Raw genomic sequence first — 19,691 nt, 5'->3', positions numbered from 1 at the left:
CAGGATAACAGAGGAACATATGTTTACTCTATATACTCTGATACGTTTTTGGTATATACGCGGATATGTTGATCATATGTGAACGATTGGCGTGATGGCTGAGTGCAGGCCTTATGAGTATGAGCTGATGTTAAACTTGTGAAATGTATGATGTTTGTTTTTCTTTCTCTTTAATTTACTTTATTTTTATTTTTAGTTAGTGTAGTTTGACCAATCACTAACATCTAACTACGGCAATACCAACCTAAACTGATAAATCCTAACTGGACAAATCCTGGCAACGCATTTCCTTGTCCCATGGATCGCTTAGTTCCATTCCCTGGCCATGACAAGAAGGAAGAGAAGATGTGAAGACAACTTCTGGACGCTCTGAGCCCAAGAGGCTATGCGCCCTACACCAAAACAACAACAACAACGTGGATCGTACGTAACCCCTACTGGTTCGTATTGGTTCGTATTTTATTTGTTGAATCCCTTGACATTCATCATATTGATATATGGGCGGTGAATGTCAAAGAGGGTGGGCTGATGTAGGTTTTGTATGTTTGGTGCCTCCTACATGATATTGATGTTGCATAATTGGATCAGGATAAACTCACCTGTTAAACTCACCTGTTAGGTTTCCACAACCTCGGCTCGTAAAGGAAGGAGTGGAAACCTATCAGTAGGCGGAACTATGGTCATGAGTACCCAAATTTAGGAACGTTCCCATTTTTGGGAACGGAGTTCCCAAATATGGGAACGGGCGTTCCCATTTATGAGAACGGAAGGCAATTTTTCGGCCGTTCGCCCACTAAAACTCAAAAGTGCATCACGTCTCAAAAAAGTGCACGCTGATTTAAGTATCTACTAAATCTCCATAAAGTTATCTTTAATCTGACCGTGGAACAAGGAAATTGACCGTGGAATGATATTTTTAATGATTTTTTAAAAATGACAGAATGGTGGAAATATGGGTTATACGACATTTAACATGCAATTTTAAGGAAAATGAAGCATTTTTTACATTTTGAGGTCAAGTATAATAATTTTCGCCTGGTTATGAAGTTTCATTCAAGCGACACCAGATGCTGACATATGCAAGCGAACACGCGGACAGTCCCGAGGTAATATTGTTGACTTTTGGTGTCGGGGCGATCGACCGCGTGGAACGTCAGTGATTTTACCGAACTACTGTTGTAAACTCAGTTTCAGTGGTTTAAAATCATTCAGCTGTATTTTATCAGCCCTGAAAGACATATTTTATTTGGATGCTAGCTGTTTAGCGTTGTTTTATAAGCAGCGTCATGAGCGTGGTTTTTGTCTTCGGCGTTTCTAAGCATGATCGTTTGGGGGGAATTTCTCTGATATAGGTCGCTCTGTGTGGCTTATTTATAATTTGTATGCTGATTTCGATCATTCTTCGTGCCCATCCTACCAGGCCTTTTGCCACTTACATTCATTAAGAAAGGAAAAAACTAGATTTTCATTGGGACTAGGTGTTTTGAGGGTGTAACATATTCAGCGTTCCCATTTTTGGATACTTCTTGTGCTCGTCAACTCTCGGTGATTAGCAGACAGGTGCTTGACATGCGTAATTCTTTTTTCCACCCTCGGCGCGGACGGTGGATATAGGTATGGAAGACCTTGTTGAACATCGCTGAGCGTTGTGGATTACGTAATCCTGCAGAGGGGGGCGTGCCCGCTGCGAGATCGACGGGAATAAAAGCGCAGAAGACCGGGCGAAACATGCAACGGTCTTGCCGGAAAGGTCATCTGATGATTGTTGCGTTACCAATAATTTGCGGCGTTGGACGTGATGCTGAAAAAGAGCCCCTGAAAGGCGTCGGTGAAATCGTTCCCAATTTTGGGTACGCCGTTCCCATAATAAGGAACGCTTGCAGCGCCAGTGTACGAGAGCGTTCCCAAATTTGGGCTCGCGGCCCGGGTGATGGAGGGTGGGACTAAATGCTTACTTCGAAATCTAAGCTACGTTGCGGCATTGGCGGTTATGTGCGGCGTGTATGCCGCATGATTAGTAAGAGGCGACCACTAAATTAAAGACTCAAACGCTCCGACCGGTTCTCAATGAATAACACTGCATACCAAAAATGCCAACCGCTCTCGTCATAAGATATTCAGCTTTAACCCTATTAGTGGCAGGGGGGTTGTTTTTATCCACCCCTCAGGTTTTTCGGGAATATCTCCGAAACCGCTGAAGCTACGATGCTGAAATTTTCTGACTTTTCCTAAAACTAAATTGGGCACATTCCCTGAAAATCTCAAGTTCATAACTTTACCAGTGGCGGCTCCAGAGCACTGGGAATTGGGGGGTCCTATTCGTGAAGCGAGTCATTTGGGCGAAGATCACGATGCTGCACCAGTTTTACGAACAGTGAATACAAGGTATCATGTGATAACATATACCTACAGTTATTGTGCATCCTCTTTTGACACGTTTTTGCTATAATAGGCGGATCCAGGCGTCCAAAAAGGGGGGTTATGTTTTACCTCCCAACATAGGTGCCCTGACACCGCCTATGCATTACCAATACAATGTTAGTCGTTCTCTCATAAGAAAATTATAACATAACAAGACCATTACCACCCTTTTTAGAAACAGTACCAACAAAAACCTTATTTACTATACTTTTGTGTACCCCCAATCTCAATGATCTGTATCCGCCTATGATTTTTGAAAATGCATATTTTTAGGATCCATGTGAATTCCTGGTTCATTCTCTATCGATCGGCAAAAGTTGCGTTAAGATTGGTCCAGAAACCTGGCCGTGATAAACAGTCTAAAATGTATCTGCAATTTGCCCGTTTTTACCCCCCTCTAACCCCCCTATTGACATTTTTTAATTTTTATTTTTTAGAAATGTAGATCACGTTGAGCGAAATCGAATGCCGTTTGAATTTTGAAAATCGGCCCGTTAGATCTCGAGATATCAAGGGGGGTCGTAAACAGCCCCCCCCCCCTGCCACTAATAGGGGGTAGCCAGGAGCCTGCCACTAATAGGGTTAAATAACTAGGTTATCTACATCATCATTTTGAACCAAATTAATACTTTCAACTTAACTCACTCATTCCTTCCTTTGTTGTCTCCAAACAGTCGTTCGATTGTCTGGAAATCGTATGCTAAATCCCGTACCTGTATGCGACTGGTGCATATAAAGGCCGATAAAAGAATTTGAATAGGCTCTGGCATGCGATTTCCTGGCTACCCAAAAAAGTCTGTTTCAGTCTTGCTATCAAAACATGACCTCGCCCGCACAGGGGGGGGGGGTTGATGCAACCCCCCTAAGGTTTTTCGCGAATAACTCGCTTAAAAAGCGGCTGATCGCGACGAAACTTTCAGTACCCTCGCATTGATCAATTTAACACCCATCCTGAAAATTTCATGACCCTGACCCAAATGACCTTTGACCTGTGACCTACTTTTCGAGACCATGTTTGGCCGGAACCGCGATTCAGCGTATGTCGGCTCGCATTAGCAGCGCGTTTGCAGTCTTTTCGTGGTTTCAAGCGTTCAAACATGTGATATGATGTTGCCCCCATGCATTAGGGTGGGTGTCAAGGTCACCTGAAGGTCAGGTCAGGTCATTGACCTTTGGTGACCTCGGTTCACTTTTTCGAGTTTGACATGTTTCTAGGTCAGTTTTTTCGAGCTGAATTCGAACCACATGAACGTTTACAAAGTAGTTTTGGTGCCTTCGTAACATGTTACGAGGCTGTCAGAGGCGGTTGACACCTACTACAAATACCTGGCAGGACCTCTACTGGTTGACCTGACCTGACCTAACCCGACCTGGCCTAAATGAATGAAGACATCATCTGTGATCAAAACTAGCATGATATTCGTGATCAGCACCCCGAAAAACCCCATAGCAGCCACACCACGACGTTCTAACAGGTCCCAATTTTCCCGCCTTTTGGGTCATTGACCTGACCTGGAAGGTCAACCGATAACCTAGGACCTTAAAATTGGGTATCATCGGCTTTCTCTCGTCACGGGCAACACGCTCGTTTTTTCCGCGAAGCTCTAGCTTGATCAGGAGCAAAACGGCAAGGGGTTATACCTTATACGTTCGCGGCTGAGTATTAATTTGGTTCAAAACAATGATGTAGATAAGTTAGTTATTTAAATCTAAATATCCTATGACGAGAGCGATGGACATTTTTGGTATGCAGTGTTATCCATTGAAAACAGAGTCGAAGCTATTGAATTTTTAATTTAGTGGTCGCCGCTTACTAATCATGCGGCATACACGCCGCACATAACCGCCAATGCCGCAACGCAGCTTAGATTTCGAAGTAAGCATTTAGTCTCACCCGGTGATGGACTGCTTTAGAAATAGGGGAACGATTTGAAACTACGATGGGCCTTACAATATCAAACTCTTTCCCAACAATATTGAGACAACGATCAGGCGGTTCACGATCGTTTTATATTTTTTGGACGTCATTTAACGGTTCTTTTTCTTGTTTTAAATAATGCCTACATGGCGTTCCCATATTTGGGTTTATCGTTCCCAAACATGGGAACGAAAATGCGTTCCCGAAAATGGGTACGCTTGACCATAGTTCCGCCTACTGCTATTGCGTGCAGAGACGCGCCAATTCCTTGGGTGGGCAGATGGCTGGACCTCAGGCAAGGAATTGGAATGGTGCGTCTGCATTTGGTAAAACACTGAAAAAAGAAAACTGGTGCGTGTTTTAAGTGCCAGAATCCTAGACAAGATGATCAATTATGTAAATGAGAAAAGAGGGTACCGAAATGTGATACGTTCTCGGAAGGAAAGGTCAGGATAGGTAACCTAGGTTAGTCCACCCGGTCCAGCTCGAGAAGGGCGGGCAGCAGCTACCTAGGGGGTAAGGGCGGAATATGATAGGTAGCCCAGGCGCGTATAACCCCGCCCCAACTTGGGAAGGGTGGGGCGCTTACCTGGGGGGGGGGGGGGGATGAAGGATGAGATGTGGATCGTTTGCCTTCACTTATCCTGTGTGTTCGTACAATCTACTGCCCAGTGCGGCTTTCAGTCCCTTTTTAAACTGCACCAGGGACTCCTCGTTCACCAGCCAATCTGGGAGGGCATTCCAATCGCGCACGACTCTGTGGGTGAAAAACCGTGACCTTGCATCTATAAGACTCCGACACGTTTTTATCTTTCTACTATGCCCGCGCGTTCTGTTGTCGGCCTCCAGATCCCAGAGGATCTCCGGGGATATCTTACTGTGGCCGTGAAAAATCTTCCAACATTTGATAATATCGGCTCGAAGGAGGCGTCCCTTCACAGAGAATAGGTCAAGTTCCTTTAGGCGATCACCATATTCCATATTGCGGAGCCCAATCACATTGCGAGTCCAGAGCCTTTGAACAGACTCTAATCTTTTGAGATCCTGTACATAGCCACTGTTCCAGATCGGTGACGCGTACTCGAGAATGGGGCGAATGTGAGATTTCAGTATATGAGTCATAAAGTCAGGCGAGCGACACCTGGTCGATTTCAAGAAATTGTGAGCAACTCCTCCAGCCTTCGCTGCTATGCTGGCACAGTGTTCATGGAATTTCATCTCGTTGTCGATGATAACACCCAGGTCACTACATGACGTAACGCAGGGAATTGTGTCACCAGCCAGTGTGTATGCACGGGGCTCGAAGTCATGGAATCGTCGCCTAAATCGTATGACGGCGCACTTCCTGAGGTAGAAGAATAGAAGTTAGAAGGCTTGCGATGAAGCTCAAGCTAAAGCGATTCCGGAACAAATCGCACTCGTATTATCTTGCAAGACAGATATTTCTTTGATTGTTTTACCAGACTACACGAAATCAATAAAATTATAAGCTTATCATCCTACCTAACCCACTACTTCAATCTAACACAAATTGTAGCCTTAGTTTGATCCATTGCGGAAAAGCGCAAGGCATGGTACTTGGTAGGTAGGTAAGTAGGTATTATTACAGAGGTAAGTATGTAGGTATCTAGTTTGTCAGCTAAGAAGAGTTGCATGGTTAGATTCAAAACAAAAAAAGAATATGACAGTTGCATGGTTAACAGTGTAAGCTGCAAAGTTCAAGTTATGATTATTTACTGCCTTTTTAAAGTTTCAGTGCCTTGACCTATCAAGCAAGGTTTAGATTAGCAATTTCAGTCAACAAGTTCCTGAAGCTTAGAAGGGTGTATTCTTCCATTTCATGTTCTTATTTTGCCCATTTGTCCAGTTTTCTGAGGGTGCAAAAAGAGGAACTTACCAAGTTCCTACCTACTTAAAGTTCTTTTTTAAGCCTGCGTAATTGTTAAAAGTGCTCTAACAAAAAGTACCTACATGTGAAACCTCCATAGCTAATAGCTATAGCACTGGCCAGCTGAAAAGTTTATCTTAATCTTGATTTTTCTTTTGACTTCATATTCGTTGCAATAGCTCAACTCATGCATTACTTATTTGTGCACTTAAAGTGATCACACAAATTTAAAAAAAATCTTATTAGGTATAGTCAACGTTTGCTTATTTTGAGATCATCTTGTGCAGATTGATAGGAATGTTCCACTTCAGAATTGCATCAGCATTGGGTTTTATGGCATTGCACTTATTGAAATTTTTTGAATGGCCTGAAAATGTTTCTTTTGCATGATTATGAATACACTTTCTGTTAAAATGAACATTAACCTTTTGCTCATAATTAAAGGAAGTTATGAGCAAAAGGTTGTTATTTAGGTATTCTTACTAGAAGTATTGTTACTGTAAGGCTGACATTACCAATCATTTTTACTGGCAATTTGCAAGACTGGCAAGATAAACTCACCATTAATCCATATTTTATGATTCATGTTATCTATGGTTCAACCGGTTCAACACATATCCCATTATGCTTGCAAACCATTACCATTAGTATAAATTGTCAGTTAAGGTACCAGTATAACGCCTTTTGGGGCGACTAACGGAGCGAGCGAGAGGGTGGGCCTTGCATGTGCGAAATTTCGAGGGGGTACCTCCAACTGACTTGTGCACTGCACCCTACTAAACGGTCTCTAGTGATGTGCCAAATTTGAGCACAATCGGCCCAGCCGTTCTCGAGATTTGGAGGCGGCACCCTGCACGTGCGCACGTGCAACATGGGTCCCAACTGACTTTTGCACGGCACCCTACTAACCGGTCCCTAACCGCGTACCAAATTTGAGCGCAATCGGTCCAGCCGTTCTCCAGATCTGGAATCGACCCCTGCACGTGCGCACGTGCAGCAGCACCCCAACTCTGGCACATGGATATGCAGTGCCTAGTGGGTGCCTACCTACATGCCAACTTTCAGCGCAGTCGGCCAAGTAGTTACCGAGATATTGCAACAATTACAAAACTGACACCTCTTCGTTTTGCACGTGGCACGTGCATAAGGGGTCACCCACATGCATCGGGAATAGTCTAATACTTGGTAGAAGGAATGAAGCTACCCTACAAAAATTACAGCATGTAAATCGGTCAAGTGGTTGCTGAGATATAAGCCTCGCAAAAGCGTCCGCACGGCCGGCCGGCCGGCCGGCCGGCCGCTCATACTCAGAAATTTCCGTTAATCTAAGGAAAGACTACGCTCGCTTCGCTCGCTCCGTAATAAATTGCAGTCAAATAACTTAAGAGATGGAACTGTGCAAAAGTACTTCAAATGTAATGGATTGAAAAGGATTGTAAGAGCTCAATATGTCTTAAATTTCTTTTGTATGGGGATCGTACTTCTCATTGGGTATTACAATTTTCAATTGACAATTTCCACTGAGGACATGGGTGGATCCCAGATTAGGATGCCTAGGTACCTACCTAACCTAATTAATCAAGGTTTACACTGAGCGTGCAAGCAACTTCAACTGTTTCTGGCAAACCTCACAAAACAATTTTTTGAGTTATTGACATGAACTGCCTATGACATCTAAATGTGTCCAATGCTTAACAAATTTGCATGGAATGTGATTTCTTAGTTTCTGCCATGAACAGCTTGTGATAATTTTTTTTATGAACTTATAAACTGATGACCTTTCAGATGCTTATTGCAAATCCTGTGACGCAGATGCAAGCTGAGCTGATCTAAGTCAAGTTTCAGAATTGTCCTGGAACCTCACTATCTCAATTCTTCTTTTAAGTCCTTGGTGAGTAGCAATGTCCAGCTGTTGAAAGTTGTGTGCAGAGCTAAATTATGTACAATAAGATGGACCTATGATTCTTGTTATTATTTAACAATATAAAAGCACAACATTTCTCATAAACATTTCTGGACATAACATGTAAGCTGGTATTTAATCAATTTAACCCTCGCCTGTGTTAGTGTTTTGCAGCTGCTAATAAATAGGGGGACTAGGTGAAGGTTCATTGGACCCTCCTTGCCGTTCGACCCCTGATCGAGCTAGAGCTTCGCGAAAAGAACGAGTGTGTTACCCGTGACGAGAGGAAGCCGATGATGCCTAATTTTGAGGTCATAGGTCATTGGTTGACCTTCCAGGGTCAATCACTCAAAAGTCGGAAAATTGGGACTGCTAGAGCTCCGTAAAGCGAGGTTGTCATATTTTTCGGCGTGCTGATCTGATAACGAAAATTATGTGAGTTTTGATCACAAATGATGTCTTCATGTATTTAGGCCTGGTCGGGTCAGGTCAGGTCAGGTTAATCAGTAGGCATCGTGCCGGCTATTCCTAGTAGGTGTCAAGTGTCAACTACCACTGACAGCTTCGTAACATGTTATGAATGCATCAAAACTACCTCATATTGTTCAAATGGGTGCTGATTTTGAAATCAGCTCCAAAAACTACCTTAGAAACATGTGAGGCTCGAAAAAGTGAGCCAAGGTCATCAAAGGTCAATGACCTTGACCTGACCTTCACGTGACCTTGCCGCCCACCATAATGCATAGGAGTTAGGACCAACATCATATATATGTTTGAAGGTTTACAACAACAAAAAAGGAAACGCACGGATAACGTGAGCCGACATACGCCGAATCACGATTCCGGCCAAACATGGTTTCGAAAAATAGTTCACAGGTTAACAGTCATTGGGGTCAGGGGCAAGACATTTTTAGGGTAGTCATAAAATTGATGAACCTCGAGGGTAATGGAAGTTTTGTCGAGATTGGCCGCTTTTTGCTCGAGCTGCTCGGGAAAAACCTGGAGGGGAGGGGGTCCGTTCGACCCTCCCCCATAGGTGCTCGGATTAAGGCGAACATTTTTAGTTCAGAGCTGGCAATAATGATCTATGTAAGTGTAGTCCTCATATTGTGCCTAAAAACCAAAATACCACGGAAAGTTATATTTTATCCAAAGGGGAAATTTGATTAAGATAGCTGATATTGATTGTGATTTTGCTTTTGGTGCAAAAATCTTAGAACTTATCATTCATTGTTACGTTGAGGACCCTACCTTTACTCATAATCAATGCCACAAACCTTTTGACTCAATGTGCAGGAGAACTTTCCCCTCTTTTAAAGCATTCCCCATGAGGGACGAGTTCAGCTTGCCTCTTCCCACACCATAGCATGGAATGAATCTGATGTTGACTGTGACCCTCATGCAGAGCCTTCGGGATCAAGGTCAGGAGGGGACGATGCCTCGGGGCAGGAAGCGGCCGGAGGAGGCGCAGGAGGCGCTGATGCGGCCGGTCACCAAGAGGCACCGCTCCAACCCCTACCACCAGTGGAGGTCAGTACGTGGGCTCAGCTGGGTGGCGATTGTCGAGTCTGTGTATGCATTTATCCTTTGTCGTGAATTAATTTCCACCATGTTGCTCAGCTGGAAGAGTATAGGACTCCCGGTGGTGAGAGCCCGGATTCGAATCGCCCCGATGTTCGACATAGGGTGCACCTGTTTGTGATGTTCTTCAGTTGCTTGGAGCAGCCTCAGTCGGTCGAAGTCGGTGAAATCGTGTCGGGCTATTTGGGCCCGCTAAACTTTGCTTTAAAGTCCTTCCGACAACACGGAATTTCCCGTTCAAACGTTGGAGGTCTGGGCCTGTGTCAGGAGCTCTGCTGATCGCAGGCTCTTGCCTCGTCAATCCATCCATTCAAGACATTCTAAATAAATTTATTTAAACCATGTGTGTACCCCAAAAGATAGTTACCTAAACTGGAAGGAATAGGACAATCGGTTAATCATTGTAAGGCTCAGATGTCTGTCACTGAAATAGGGTTGAGTGTCAAGTACAAACCAGAGGCCTCTTGCACCAAACTACCTAGCTAGGTAAAATCGAAAAACCGGTTTCAGAATAAGCTAATCTAACGGTGGTATATTTGTTTGCAATAGCCCAATACATACTCCTACATGTGCTTGCTAAATTTTGCACGCAAATTGTTACAATTGAGGCTTGGACTGGGTATACGTTGCAAAATAATCCAAGCATTGGTGCAGGAGGATTTTGGTGCAAGAGGCCTCAGGTTCGCATGAACTGCCAGCTTGTGGGGGAACGAGGCTAGACTAGCTGTTGTGTTCACGCGGGAACGGGCCTGAGCTAGAAGATCTACTCGGGAGCAGGGCTAAAAATCTACTCAGGAGCGGGGCTTGGCCAGCTGCGACTGTCGGCTCATGCAGGAGCTGGGCTTCTTCAGCCGTTCTCATAGAACAGGGCTGGGCCAGCCGTTCAGTTTTATTGGACTGGGGAAGCCGCTGAGTTGTCTGGGGCTGAGCTAGCCACCACAGGTGCTGGGTCGGCCGCCCGGTCAGTCTCGGGTAACTGGGCGGCGCCTTTGGGTGTGGTAGAGGCGGGCTCCGAGCGAACAGATGGTACGTTGAGTGGCCGTCGCACAGATGACATGGCGTTATAAAGAACTAAGGAGATGGTGAATAAAATAGAAATATATGACACACCCAACCTTCTTTCGTTTTCCGGTCGACAATACCTTTTGCGTCACCTTATGTAAAGGACTGATCAAATTTTGACCCGAGCGTGTGCGGCTATGGCCAAACGTTAATGTCGCCAGGCGGCGGTCGCAGCGCACACCGTTACGTAGGTATGCGTCATTATAGCCGATGAACATGAAATAACACCCACATCAGAAATGTGCTGTCTGTCCCCGTTTGTTTTCAGGCATTCTCTGATAATTTATTCCCTTTTTTGGCATTGTCTGTGACATTGGAACAGCGCTGACGACACTGTCCATCCGTCGGTCCGTCTGTCTGTATCTGTGTCACCAGCCGGCTGGCTGGCTATGGGTCTGACCGGTGGGGTGTCTGTGACTCTGATGCTGCCCGTGACACTAATCGTCCGTCTCATCCCCTCAGCAGCCACCACGCCAGCCACCACAGCAGCCACGTCCACGCCAGCCACCACAGCAGTCATCACAGCGGTCACCACGCCCGCCGGCCGGCGGCCTTCTCTGAGAAACTGTGCCTGCAGTGGTTCAGAGAGTATACCACCGCCGACGAGCCCGACCTGCTCGGTAAGTTGTGGTCAGACACACTCGGTAAGTCGTGGCCAGACACACTCGGTAAGTCGTGATCAGACCGAGCAGGTCGGACCGACGAGCCCGACCTGCTCGGTGAGTCGTGGTCAGACACACACTCAGAGGCAGACAGCCGTAAAAATTCCTGTACGCTCACAGACCAGCGAAATGTGGTCTTACACAGACATGATCTCAGATGGAGACTTGAACTGGTGTATAGTCGATGGCATATGCAGATCATTAACTAAAGACAGTTACATTTATTTATTTATTTATTTATTGAACGTCTTTGGACCATCCACAGGAGCCGTGGCTATTCTCAGTCCAGTGTCACAATCGCTGAACAGTAGTAAAAGTGGGTAAAAAGGTACATGCATTCCCATACACACATAAAACGCATAATAAAAGAAAAAGAGAAACATCACAGCGCAAGTTACAAGTTTCACAAGCGGTAAATAAGCCTCACAGACGATAGGTAACTATACCGGAACAGCACCTACTCGTACTCTCTCTTGAGGTAAAGACGCAAGTTCTTTTTGAAGGCATCATGCTTGAGGGCAGTCAGCTCCACCGGCACACCGTTGTAAAGCTGCGGTGCCCGGTACGCAAACTGGCGTCTACCTGCCTCCGATCGGATGCGAGGTAGGTAAAAACTGTTGTCCTGTCGCGTTTGTCGTATACGTAAATTCGAGCTTTTGATAAAAAGTGAGGCAAGTGGAGCCGGTTCTCCCCACCGGAGTGTTCGGTGGACTAGAGAAAGTGTGTGGTAATCCGACAGCTGTGTAGATGTAAACCAGTCAGGACCTTTCAAAATATCCGAAATATGGTCAAATTTGCGTCTCCCAGCAACCACTCTCGCGCAAAAGTGAATAATCTTTTGGAGTTGCCTATGATTTTTGCCAGTACAATTACCGAACACAGTTATACAGTACCTAACGTGAGAAAGTACTAGACCGTGCACAACTGTTGGTATCACCCTCTGAGGGAGGTAATGCCGGATATGGCTGAGGGCAATCAACATTCCGAAGCACTTACGCACGACATGTGCCACGTGTTCGTCCCATGACAGAGTAGGGTCGAATATCACGCCGAGGTTTCTCACACTCCGTTCCGGGCGTAGAGTCTCGCCACGGAAACGCACCTCGATCGTGGGGACACTGCGGAGGTTCGGCCTGCTGCCAAATACCATTAGTTGGGTTTTCGAGGCATTCACCTTCAGGGCATTAGCCCTGAACCACACGTCCAAAGACGTGAGGGAGCTCTCCATGCGCCCTACCAGAGCCGCAATGTCATCCTTACCGCCGGACACAAGCACTTGCGTGTCATCGGCGTATTGGACGACATGGGCATCAGGCGCGCAGAGGCTCAGGTCATTGGCGAACACTGTGTACAACAATGGCCCGAGGGCAGACCCCTGGTACACCCCCACACTGTTTCGCAGCGGTCGCGAGAGGCACCTTCGACCAGAAACAGGGTCAGTGATGGAAACACTCTGTGTGTGGTTTGATAGGTAAGAGCGGAACCATTCAGCGTCAACTCCATGCTGCTCTAGTTTGGTCAATAGTTTGGAATGGTCGATAACGTCAAAACATTTACTTAAATCTATCAGACAGAGTAGAGTAAGATCACCTCTGTCTGTCGCAGATAAAATATGGTCGGATACGCTGAGCAATGCAGTTTCTGTTGAGTGTCGTGGCCTAAAACCGTGTTGAGCTGAAGCTAAGAGATGATTGGATGACAAATAAGCATAGAGCTGACGCTGAACGACCTTCTCGACGATTTTGGACATGACGGGGACTAAGGAAATAGGTCTGAAGTTGGCTGGGTTGGAACAAGGACCGGATTTGTGAATAGGATGGATTATGGAGTGTTTCCACGCCTCTGGGAAAGCACAGTTTGACAGACAGGTATTCACGATGTTCAGCAACGGCACTCCAATCGCGTCGAAACATAGCTTGATGGTGCGTATGCATAAACCATCCATGCCACAGGCCGAAGTGTTACGCATTCCGACAATCGTTCGTCTGAGTGTGTCGTAATCGATGGTACCAACAGTAAAACCGCACGAGCCAACACGCGGGACACGGCATATATCGTCTGCGGAGGTCACACCCGACTCGGCAAGCTCCCTAGCAACGTTAGGCCCGACGCCGACAAAATACTCGTTTAACGCATCAGCGCTGACTGTCGGCGTAGCACGCACGCCCTTGCTATTGCCGATGACTTGCCTAATATTTCGGTACACAGAAGTCGGGCCCTGTTCCACTATGCGCTGCCCTAAGTTTTCTCGCACATCCCGGCGTATGGCGGATTTCACGGCGCGGTTCAGCGATCGGTACTCAGCCGCGCTGCCGCTGTCACCGCCCCGCCGGGCCTCACGGGCCGCGCGCCGCCGACACATCAACTCACGCGTGGCCTCTGTCACATGTGGGGCGTCTGGGTTTCGAATGGTAACTCTCTTCATCGGTGCAAAACGGTCGAATAGGTAAGAAAATGTCCAAGAAGCGCTGCCACTGGTCGGAACAGCGGCCTTCGCGGTAAACGGCCTGCCAGTCTGCCCGATGTAGGCTGGCATGCAACTCCGTTACGTTCACCCGGTTTAGCGGCCGGCAGTTCACAACCGCGGGCTTCGCACGAGGGCGAGGGATGGTAAGCGCCGCGACAACATACTTATGCGGGCTGATGTCGCACACCCTAGTGCCGCTCTTCCTAATAATGTCGCGATCATTCACGATAATCACGTCCAGCAAGGATCCTGTAGCATATGTTGGCTCGACAATTAGTTGCGACATAGAGTAAATGCTAAGAGTTACACACAACCCACACACACACTGCACAGGTAAAGGCGGACAACGGGCAGAAAATAGACACATACCTAGCACAGACGGTACCCACGTATAGTTGCAGTTTTTGTACGCGAGTATAACCACCAGATCCCGTCCATATACCTAGCAATACACACATACACGGATGTGCTGCTATAAGACCATCATTGATACCGTTTGTCGACACGTATGTTCATTGATTCGATCGGTGTGTTACCTTCTTTGTCCACTGTATGTAACTGATCATCAGTTGTCGCCCATTGAGCTGGTTAGGGTACCACCAGTGCTCTATAAGCAGCTCACCAAGAGCAACCACTGCTATATTGTTAACGCGACACAACCAACGGCTGACGGGCTGAAAAGCTGCGGAGAGTCCCGCTTCCGTCGCCGCTGCTCTGAACGAGGGACGGTGAATGACAGGCTACTCACTGTACGCACTAAGTGGTGAACAGCCGCACGGACAGCTGTGAGGCTATTCACCGTCTCAAATGGCTTAGTTGTTATATCCAGATACCAGATTAACCGAGCTAGTGTTGAGGGTGGGATTCTACTGCATCGTTAGCTTTTCGCCTGCCTGCGCAGTGCGTACATCCTTACCGGGACAGTGTACCGACGACTGCGGTGGCGCTACAAATCTAACGTAAACTGCCTCTCTCTCCCTAGCTGCGCCTCTCTCTCTCTCTCTCTCTCTCTCTCTCTCTCTCTCTCTCTCTCTCTCTCTCTCTCTCTCTCTCTCTCTCTCTCTCTCTCCTCTCTCTCTCTCTCTCTCTCTCTCTCTCTCTCTCTCTCTCTCTCTCTCTCTCTCTCTCTCTCTCTCTCTTTCATTCTTCCCTCTCCATCTTTCTGTATTATTTCCTCTGTCTTCCCTCCCCTTTTTCCACTCTCCCCATCTATTCCGTCGTGACACAAACGGGGCGGCCCCCAACTCCAGCCACGCTATGTCCAACAAGAGACTTGAGAATGAAACGACGTACCACAACGCAGTTGGCGGGACAGAGCGGGACACACGACGGGATGTTTTTAGATACGGTCAATGAACTCATCGGTGGGAGGAGTTAACTGCGTCATCATTGACGTCATTCAGCGAAATTCATTCCACTATCATATGGCTTTTCACGTGACACTGATGATTCTCTCAACGGGCAACATATAGTTGCGTTTCGGTTACATTGGTGACCGAAAATACCCCACCTGCCTCTGGTATGTGCGGATGAAATGGCATACGAATTGTTGAAAGATTGCAGGTTTTTGGCTTTTAAACAGTTTTAATTCGTTATTTGGCTAATGCTGCTTGATTGATGATTCAAAATTGTAAGCGCTGTCCGCATGTATTAACGTGACATTGACTACATTGACGTGCATCCAATTCACTACTCTGAGTCCCGCTCCTCACACATCACCGGTCATCCTATTCTGACTGCCCCTGTTCCCCTCCCCTCCGCTCCGCCGTCAGGACCGGAGGGCATGGAGCGGTTCTGTGAGGACATCGGCGTCGAGCCGGAGAATGTGGTAATGCTGGTCATCGCCTGGCGGATGGACGCGCGCAGCATGGGCTTCTTCACGGCCCAGGAGTGGCTGCGCGGCCTCTCCCAGCTGCAGGCCGACAGCGTGGAGAAGCTGCGCGGCCGGCTCGATCAGCTGCGCGCCATGCTCGACCAGCCCGATACGTTCAAGTCCGTGTACCGGTTTGCGTTTGATTTTGCCCGGGTGAGTGCGGTTGGGTGGCGGCGGAGTCATTGTTAGGGCTGGTAGCTGGACGTGGGGTGGATCTGTGATGAGGCTGGATCGATTTATGACGCCGTAGTGTCTTTTAGGTCATCGTGCAATGAAGCCGACAGGGCGTGTTAAAAATCCAGTTCTCGCGGCCTCTGAGTTGTCGCAACAATTGCCATATGGTTCCGTGGTGCTCAGGAGGGGGACCATCAGCGACCAGTGCAGCTGTGGGGAGATGGGTATGTGACCGATCCCCCTCCCCTGTTCCTCAGGAGCGCGACCAGCGCTGTGTGGAGATGGAGGTGGGTCGCGCCATGCTGCAGCTGCTGCTGGGCCGCAGCTGGCCCATCTACTCCTCGTTCCACCGGTATCTGGAGCGCTGCAAGTACCGCGTCATCAACAAGGACCAGTGGAACAACATACTCGAGTTCTCGCGTACCATCGCGCCAGACATGGCCAACTACGACGAGAACGGCGCCTGTGAGTCACACTTTACCGACTGATGCATGGCGCATGCTATTTCAACGGTACTTGGAGCTGTTGATTGTTTGATGTGATTAAGCAGATATTCCTGTCAAGTGCTGAAAGGGAGATGATAAGGAACTTCTAAAAAAAGCGAAATTCTGGGAAGCTTAGTTTGCATCATTTAGTGTGTGGCCAGCTCGTCCTTTTCTCGAGCTGGGAAAAACTGTGGCGTCCTCTATGCCAGTGGCCGCTCCACTGTGCAGAATATGGGTCATGCTGGTGCTGTTTAATTCCGGATGTCCTGATCAACCAAAAAATACGATTTTTTAGTCGGTCAGATGGGTCATGTTCATAAGGTATTTTTTATTACATGCTACGGATATATTTGAGGCTACTGGTGCCGCGCTGTGACCTCGTTCTGACCTTGTGCCGTCGGTGCGCTCCGCTCCGACAGGGCCGGTGCTACTGGACGAGTTTGTCGAGTGGTACCGCCAGGAGCACGGCTTGAACGCTGTCCCCACGGACGCCACCATGGAGCCGGTCTGATGCGGGGCTGCCGGCCGAGCCGAGCCGCGCCGGTCAGCCGCCGCACCGATACTCGCGGCGCGAGGTGAGCCGAGAGTCTGTAACCACGGCGGCGCCCGGCGGACGGCCCTCGGTATCCACTGTGTCTGTGTGCACGTGCCAGTGACGGGGGAGGGGCGGGGCGGGCAGGGACAAGGCGGGGCGGGCGGCGGGCGGGCAGTCCGCGCCCCAGTGATGGCTGATACGTCAGGCTCAAGTAGATGGTGAGTTCCTTACCGGGACGGGCTGGGCGTCAGGCGCAGAGCGCGGCGCACCACTCACTGTCTACAGTATAGTGATGGGAAACGGTGGACCAATGCATTTTGGTGGTTTGTCGGAGCTGATTCGCGCAGGTCGTAGGAAGGGAAGACACGCCGGTCGTGGACGATTTTGTGGGAGGGTTAGTGCAGTATGATAGGACGGATTGCGGTGAGGTGGGCTGGGTGGGACGCGGGGTGTGATAGAGAGCGATAGGACGAGCTGGAATGCAGGACGGTGTCGGCATTGTTCGGTGGTAGTCTGGGGAGAGTGGGACGGCCTTCTGACTGGTTCCCGGTCGGGCAGTGAGGATTCGTTGCGTGGCTGGTATTTGGAGTGTATCGTACCGGGCGGCCTCAGTGTGACTGTTCAGTGCCGCCCTCTATCAGCGGCACGGCCTGGGTAGGTTCCGATCCGCCTGGATGGTTCAGCCACTCTCTTTCGTTCGGCCGCCGATCCTCGCCAGTACTCCGCCTCTAACAGTCCTCATAAGTGTCTGTATCAAACCTCAATCGGATGGCTTCGATGCAGAAAACTAGGACGTTTTTTTACGTTTTCTGTCTGCATCCGTGCGTGGTCGGTTGCACATCGGCAGCTCCGCAATATCCTCAGTGCACTCAGTTTGCGTTTGACTCCACGGGCGTTTGGTTAAGGGCGTTACAAATGACTGCCATAGAGTTACCGTGTGAATAAGTTACGACTGTAAGGGTGTGAAATATGTGTTACACGGTGACTACACTATCACGTGTCTGGGTCACAAATATTTTTGCTTTGTTAATCTCACACATTTCTGTGTAAAGTTGTTTGTCGTTTCGCCAAGTAGGGCATGTCACGGCGCGATTCTCTCCCCTCGGCTGAACATGATGTACATTTCCTCTGTCTTTCCAAGAGAAACACCCCACATCCTGTTTTAGCAGGCTATTTTCTGCCACACATGATGCATAATATCCCGGCTGTCGGCTTTATTTTGGTTACGTCTACCATTCTAGATATCGCGCACTTGTGTTTATCAGGTTTTACAAAAATGCGACTCCTTTATAGCATTTGATCATAAAATTGAACAATACAGCTTCTTTCATGCTACTTTCAACCTTATTTCTCTTTTCTTAGGTATTTATTTTTTAATAATGAAAGTTCTTTGAAAGCAACCGTTCAAATGAATTCAAAATTAATTTTACACATGCCACCCACTATAAGGCACACATTGGATTCCATTTTTTTTTTTACCATTAGTGATTCTTGTGTGGAGCTTCTCGATGTGTGCCTATATTTAGACTCTGGCACGTAAAATTTGCCCTCTTTACATGGCTGCCGAGTGTGGGGAAGATGCACAAGATCAAACCTCCTCTGAACATTTTTTTTTTTAAACCTAACATGATACCTCTGCCATGAAACCTCGATAGAGCCTGGCTTTTGCGTGAACCTGGGTCCCTGGAAGACTCGTCTGATCCTAAACCGAAGTAGGTCTTATCTACCATCTAGCCAACAAGTCCCGCCCTGACCACCATTCAACATCCGTGTATAACAAGTGTGACTGGTGTGTCTCTCGAGTATACCTACATTAACTTCCTGGCTACTCTGGTACTAAGACCGGCCACGCGTGTGCGTGCGAATGGTGCATGTGGTGACACAGAGTGGTACTCTTTTGGTGATGTTTGGCGCAGTAGGGAGGCGGTCACCATTGGGCATTATCAGGTTCGGGGCGGTCGGCTGAGTCGACCCTGACCGGGACGTGAGGTCAGTGTGTCTGGTGGTGCTGTACCGCGGTGGTGAACGGTGTGGAGGGCCAGACTGCGGACCTGGCCTCCCCAACGCTTAGTTGACTGAGGCAGATGATAGGCGTGATTGTATAGCAGACGGGCGAGGCGGTTTCTTGACATGGTTGCCATCGGATCATGGTGTGGAACTGTGGCCCGGTGAGGCTGCGGCAGCTTGCAGCGGCGGGCTGCTGCCCCTGCCGCCTGTTTTCGGGGAGCGCTCCGCGTAGCGGGGCTATTGCGGGAAGTGTTGTGAATGACGCGACTCAGGCCGCGGCTGTGGCCGAGGGGATACGGCCGGTGATATGAACTCTGAACTGGGAGAGCGGTGTCAGCGCTGAACTTGAACTGGGAGCGGTGTCAGTGCTGCGATTGATAACGTGAACGGTTGTCCCAATTCTGGTCTTCTAGTCTCATGTTCCCAGTTAGCCAAATACATGCTGTTCCGCTGACGATCGAGTGTGTCGAGGATGATGACTGAGAGGCATTATGCACATTGGTAAGCAAAATTCGTAAACTGAAAGTCACGCACACACCTTGCTTCTAATTGGAACTGCGTGGCGGATCTGCTTCGAACTTGTGCAAGTCAATGGGTCGCCTTGCGCGTCGCGACTCGTAACAGTCCGAATGGTTTCTGGAGCTCATTCGGTTGCTTATTTGGATTTGTCAGATACAAATACTCCTTGCAGCGAGATCTTATGTAACTGTCTGAA

At 48.0% G+C, this 19,691-nt stretch overlaps 1 protein-coding gene across 2 annotated transcripts; it reads left to right on the top strand.

The window, feature by feature from the left end:
- Nucleotides 1-415: 415 nt before the first annotated feature.
- On the top strand, nt 416-19,431 carry LOC122380467 (DCN1-like protein 5). Of its 2 annotated transcripts, none has more exons than XM_043363632.1 (7): nt 416-440; nt 8,013-8,118; nt 9,536-9,660; nt 11,236-11,393; nt 15,675-15,928; nt 16,207-16,414; nt 16,854-19,431. In XM_043363632.1, the coding sequence occupies exons 3-7, from the start codon at nt 9,566-9,568 to the stop codon at nt 16,943-16,945; spliced, it is 807 nt and encodes a 268-aa protein (XP_043219567.1). In that variant the 5' UTR covers nt 416-440; nt 8,013-8,118; nt 9,536-9,565; the 3' UTR covers nt 16,946-19,431. The 2 variants fall into 2 exon arrangements, with proteins under 2 accessions (XP_043219567.1, XP_043219568.1); XM_043363633.1 differs by lacking the exon at nt 416-440 and adding an exon at nt 4,632-4,650.
- The last annotated feature ends 260 nt before the right edge of the window (nt 19,432-19,691 follow it).

The sequence above is a fragment of the Amphibalanus amphitrite genome, unplaced genomic scaffold (assembly GCF_019059575.1).
Source record: "Amphibalanus amphitrite isolate SeventyFive unplaced genomic scaffold, NRLGWU_Aamphi_draft 000098F_arrow, whole genome shotgun sequence".
In the NCBI taxonomy this organism is placed as follows: domain Eukaryota; kingdom Metazoa; phylum Arthropoda; class Thecostraca; order Balanomorpha; family Balanidae; genus Amphibalanus; species Amphibalanus amphitrite.
This window is presented reverse-complemented; position numbering and strand designations above follow the sequence as displayed.